The 6,000-nt window shown below is 36.3% G+C and overlaps 1 protein-coding gene across 1 annotated transcript in view; it reads right to left on the minus strand.

Moving 5' to 3' along the window:
- The window catches only part of map3k22 (mitogen-activated protein kinase kinase kinase 22), a 71,096-nt gene extending 66,471 nt beyond the window's left edge, over window positions 1–4,625 (minus strand). Inside the window, exons 1-2 of the mRNA XM_062020668.1 lie at window positions 4,549–4,625; window positions 4,374–4,418 (exon numbers count right to left, since the gene is read on the minus strand). Of these exons, the coding sequence (XP_061876652.1) occupies window positions 4,374–4,418; window positions 4,549–4,567 (64 nt within the window). The 5' untranslated portion in view covers window positions 4,568–4,625. The remainder of the gene's footprint in view (window positions 1–4,373; window positions 4,419–4,548) is intronic.
- Window positions 4,626–6,000: the final 1,375 nt, after the last annotated feature.

Below are 6,000 nucleotides of genomic sequence, written 5' to 3' on the forward strand. Positions count from 1 at the left end.
CAGAAGTATGCTAACTTTACCTACGTTATCACGTTTTACGGTAGCATTTTAGCAAACGTTATTCATTTAAACCGAAAAATCTTTGCTTTTGATACCTGGCACCATCTGAGAAGAACGCTAACGTTTCTATGTCGTCATGGTAATGCTGGCAAGGTAACGTTTTATGCTAGCACTTTAGCTCATTTATACTTAAAGCTGTGTGGATGGCGACACTTTACGCACTTTCGCAAAAACATGCTAACGTTAGCATGCAAGCTTTTTTGATGCATGATTGGGTAAAATGTAACTTTCATGGGGGACGGGGGAGGGGTGAGGGGGTGGGGGTGTACTAGCCAGCCAGGCAGCGCTAACAATGTTACACAATGCAGGCTGATTGCCGGGCATTGCATCATTGCTACGCAAACTTTCTTTCCAGGCTGCGAGTAGAAGCTGCAAAAAGTCCCCAGTGGACGTGAGGGGGGGCAAAAAAATGCAATTAAAAATGTGAAAAACAAATAAATTAAATATAAATAAACATCAATTGGGATTGGAATTAGCGTCTGCATTTTGTTAGAAAAAAATGAGGGACTAAAGCACCGCAGGACCGCTTAAAGATATACTTTCACCAAGCTGTGATTTTCAAGTAAAAAAAGTGTGTGTGTGTGTGTGTGTGTGTGTGTGTGTATGAATAAAGACATTGAGGGGATTTCCTGGTGCCGAGTGACACATCATGGCAAAGGCATCCGGCAGGATTAGCAGCTTGAGCCAAACGTGCACTCACTTCAGTGCACAACACACACACACACACACACACACACACACACACACACACACACACAAACACACACACACACACACACACACACACATTGTCCCTCCATGCTCGCGACAGCGCTATTAAAGCAGATAAGTGGTATCTGCAGAACCAGCAAGTTAATTTTCCCCTAAGAATAATGGCTGACAGTCGTTAATGTTCAATTTAGCAAACATTGCGCTCGTCACGACTGACGTTTTCTGCAATCGAGTGCACGCTTATACCGACCTCGTACAGTAGGTGAGGTGTTTCCTACTGCACGTGACGAGGATAGACTTTTGGTAGCTATGGGTAGTCCACGAGAATAACGTAAAAACATGAAAACTGAAAGAACACAAAGGACATAAAAGACATTTAAAGGACATAAAAGCACAAAGATGGTGCAACCAGCGAAGCCTTTTCTACATACAGCTACAAAAGCAAAGCAAGACAAAACCCCCACAAAATGAGCGATAAATAATAGGTGTTGCACACAGAACAGACCCAGTGCCAGCAATTCAGTCGCATTTGTGACTAAAAACAGGGCGTGCGAGTATTAAATGTAATAAAATGAGCACACGTGCGGATACAGATTTGACCCTTTCATTAGCGTATTGCTCCCGAAATAAATCCATCCAAGTTTGATCAAAGTAAAATGTTCGCCCATCTGTATAACATGTTTTAATTGAACTTCAACCATAACAAAGTGGACAAGTGATTGACGCGGAGGTGTCACTGATCGTTTTTGGTGATTTAACCCCCAATTCCAACCCTTGATGCTGAGTGCCATTTTTATAGTCTTTGGTATGACTAGGCCGGGGTTAATGTAAAAAGGACAAAAATGAATTGAGTCTAGGGATGTCCGATAATGGCTTTTTGCCGATATCCGATATTCCGATATTGTCCAACTCTTTAATTACCGATACCGATATCAACCGATACCGATATCAACCGATATATGCAGTCGTGGAATTAACACATTATTATGCCTAATTTGGACAACCAGGTATGGTGAAGATAAGGTACTTTTTAAAAAAATTAGTAAAATAAGATAAATAAATTAAAACAATTTTTTTGAATAAACAAGAAAGTACAACAATATATAAACAGTTACATAGAAACTAGTAATGAATGAAAATGAGTAAAATTAAGTGTTAAAGGTTAGTACTATTAGTGGACCAGCAGCACGCACAATCATGTGTGCTTACGGACTGTATCCCTTGCAGACTGTATTGATATATATTGATATATAATGTAGGAACCAGAATATTGATAACAGAAAGAAATGGGGGTAGGGAGGTTTTTTGGGTTGGTGCACTAATTGTAAGTGTATCTTGTGTTCTTTATGTTGATTTAATAATTTAAAAAAGCAAACAAAAACGATACAGATAATAAAAAAAACCGATACCGATAATTTCCGATATTACATTTTAACGCATTTATCATCCGATAATATCGGCAGGCCGATATTATCGGACATCCGTAATTGAGTCCATTTTGGAAAAAAGGCTGTAACATAACAACATGGGAATACTTTCCAAATGTATTTGGGGCAGTCCAAGTGTTTTCCACACAGGAAATACTGGAACATCCTACTGGTAAATACTACAATATATCAAAATAACACTTTTTTTTGCAAAGAGGAATGAGAGAAAGTGCCCAAAGATACAGTAGGTGTGTTAGGATTGAGGCGTCGTATTCAAAAAGACTTGAGGCTGGAATTGCGGCCTAAGGCGCATCAACAAAGTATCACGTGTCAAAAATGTGTTCACGTTGTCATTACGGGGTATTTTGTGTAGAATTTTGAGGACAAAAATGAATTGAGTCTAGGGATGTCCGATAATGGCTTTTTGCCGATATCCGATATCCCGATATTGTCCAACTCTTTAATTACCGATACCGATATCAACCGATACCGATATCAACCGATATATGCAGTCGTGGAATTAACACATTATTATGCCTAATTTGGACAACCAGGTATGGTGAAGATAAGGTACTTTTTGAAAAAATGAATCAAATAAAATAAGATAAATAAATTAAAAACATTTTCTTGAATGAAAAAGAAAGTAAAACAATATAAAAACAGTTACATAGAAACTAGTAATTAATGAAAATGAGTCAAATTAAGTGTTAAAGGTTAGTACTATTAGTGGAGCAGCAGCACGCACAATCATGTGTGCTTACGGACTGTATCCCTTGCAGACTGTATTGATATATATTGATATATAATGTAGGAACCAGAATATTGATAACAGAAAGAAATGGGGGGAGGGAGGTTTTTTGGGTTGGTGCACTGATTGTAAGTGTATCTTGTGTTTTTTATGTTGATTTAATAAAAAAAATAAAATAAAAAAAATAAACAAAAAACGATACAGATAATAAAAAAACCGATACCGATAATTTCCGATATTACATTTTAACGCATTTATCGTCCGATAATATCGGCAGGCCGATATTATCGGCAGGCCGATATTATCGGACATCCGTAATTGAGTCCATTTTGGAAAAAAGGCTGTAACATAACAACATGGGAATACTTTCCAAATGTATTTGCGACAGTCCAAGTGTTTTCCACACAGGAAATACTGGAACATCCTACTGGTAAATATCTACAATATATCAAAATAACACTTTTTTTTGCAAAGAGGACTGAGAGAAAGTGCCCAAAGATACAGTAGGTGTGTTAGGATTGAGGCGTCGTATTCAAAAAGACTTGAGGCTGGAATTGCGGCCTAAGGCGCATCAACAAAGTATCACGTGTCAAAAATGTGTTCACATTGTCATCACGGGGTATTTTGTAGAGATGTCCGATAATATCGGTCTGCCGATATTTTTGGCCGATAAATGCTTTAAAATGTAATATCGGAAATTATCGGTATCGTTTTTTTTTTATCAGTATCGGGTTTTTTGGGGGGTTTTTTTGGTTTTTTATTAAATCCACATAAAAAACACAAGATACACTTACAATTAGTGCACCAACCCAAAAAACCTCCCTCCCCCCATTTCTTTCTGTTATCAATATTCTGCTTCCTACATTATATATCAATATATATCAATACAGTCTGCAAGGGATACAGTCCGTAAGCACACATGATTGTGCGTGCTGCTGGTCCACTAATAGTACTAACCTTTAACAGTTAATTTTACTCATTTTCATTAATTACTAGTTTCTATGTAACTGTTTTTATATTGTTTTACTTTCTTTTTTATTCAAGAAAATGTTTTTAATTTATTTATCTTATTTTATTTTTTTTAAAAGTACCTTATCTTCACCATACCTGGTTGTCCAAATTAGGCATAATAATGTGTTAATTCCACGACTGTATATATCGGTTGATATCGGTATCGGTAATTAAAGAGTTGGACAATATCGGAATATCGGATATCGGCAAAAAGCCATTATCGGACATCCCTAGTATTTTGTGTAGAATTTTGAGGACAAAAATGAATTGACTCCATTATGGAAAAAGGCTGAATACTTTCCAAATGTATTTGCGACAGTCCAAGTGTACTCCACACAGGAAATACTGCTAATTACGACTAGTAAATACTACAATACTTCAAAATAGCACAAAGAGGAAGAAAAAAGCGGGTTTACCTTGGAGGTTCCGGGGCGGTCTGGGTCCGTTTTGGGGAACATCATCTGTGGAAAGAAGGCAGGCCAGTGGGAAGAGAGCGCAGACAAAAAGGCATGGATGCGATATTTGGGGTAAAGGTGCGTGTGGAATACAGGGCGTTGTTTGGAATCACAGGTGAATGAAGTGTTAACTCACCCATGTTTACTGTCATCATCGGGAAGTGACCTTGGCGAACTCCAGCGGGGAGCTGGACTTCTCAAACACGGCGGCCTGCGAGCGCACAAACACAAACACTTTGAGCGCGTGACGAGCACAATATGCTGGAGTTGTTGGGCTGCAAAACAGGACACAGGTGGCACTTTCAACTTCAACACTTCCCTTTCTTCGCCCAGTCACGGCAGGCTGAGGGTTTTCTTGGGACAATTCTCGCTGACACGCCGGTTTTTTTCGCCCGAACCACGCCAATATTACAAAAGTGAAGTTGCCACGTTGTGTAAATGGTAAATAAAAAGAGAATACAATGATTTGCAAATCCTTGTCAACTTATGTTCAATTGAATAGACTGCAAAGACAAGATATTTAACGTTCCAACTGGAAAACTTTGTTATTTTTTGCAAACATTAGCTCATTTGGAATTTGATGCCTGCAACATCAGTGTTTCCCACACATTCATTTATTTGTGGCGGCCCGCCACAAAAGAATTACGTCCGCCACAAATAAAATACAATTTAAAAAAATAAAAAATAAAAAATAAAAAGTTTTTGTTTTTTTTGTTGTCCTGTCCAGTTTTTACAGCAAATCATATAGTTCAGTGGTCCCCAACCACCGGGCCGCGGACCGGTACGACTGGTACCGGGCCACACAAGAATTAAAAAAAAAAAAAAAAAAAAATTTTTTTTTTTTTTTAATTAGATCAACATAAAAAACACAATATATACATTATATATCAATATAGATCAGGGGTCACCAACCTTTTTGAAACCAAGAGCTACTTCTTGGGTACTGATTAATGTGAAGGGCTACCAGTTTGATACACACTTAGACAAATTGCCAGAAATAGCCAATTTGCTCAATTTACCTTTAACTCTATGTTATTATTAATAATTAATGATATTTACACTTAATTTAACGGTTTAAAAGAGGAGAAAACACGAAAAAAAATTACAATTAAATTTTGAAACATAGTTTATCTTCAATTTCGACTCTTTAAAATTCAAAATTCAACTGAAAAAAACAAGAGAAAAACTTAAAAAAAGAATTTATGGAACATCATTAGTCATTTTTCCTGATTAAGATTAATTTTAGAATTTTGATGACATGTTTTAAATAGGTTAAAATCCAATCTGCACTTTGTTAGAATATATAACAAATTGGACCAAGCTATATTTCTAACAAAGACAAATCATTATTTCTTCTAGAATTTCCAGAACAAAAATTTTAAAAGAAATTCAAAAGGCTTTGAAATAAGATTTAAATTTGATTCTACAGATTTTCTAGATTTGACAGAATATTTTTTTTGATCTTTAATCATAATAAGTTTGAAGAAATATTTCACAAATATTCTTCGTCGAAAAACAGAAGCTAAAATGAAGAATTAAATTAAAATGTATTTATTATTCTTTACAATAAAAAAAAAAAAAATACTTG

Source organism: Entelurus aequoreus, linkage group LG15, assembly GCF_033978785.1.
Source record: "Entelurus aequoreus isolate RoL-2023_Sb linkage group LG15, RoL_Eaeq_v1.1, whole genome shotgun sequence".
Classification (NCBI taxonomy): domain Eukaryota; kingdom Metazoa; phylum Chordata; class Actinopteri; order Syngnathiformes; family Syngnathidae; genus Entelurus; species Entelurus aequoreus.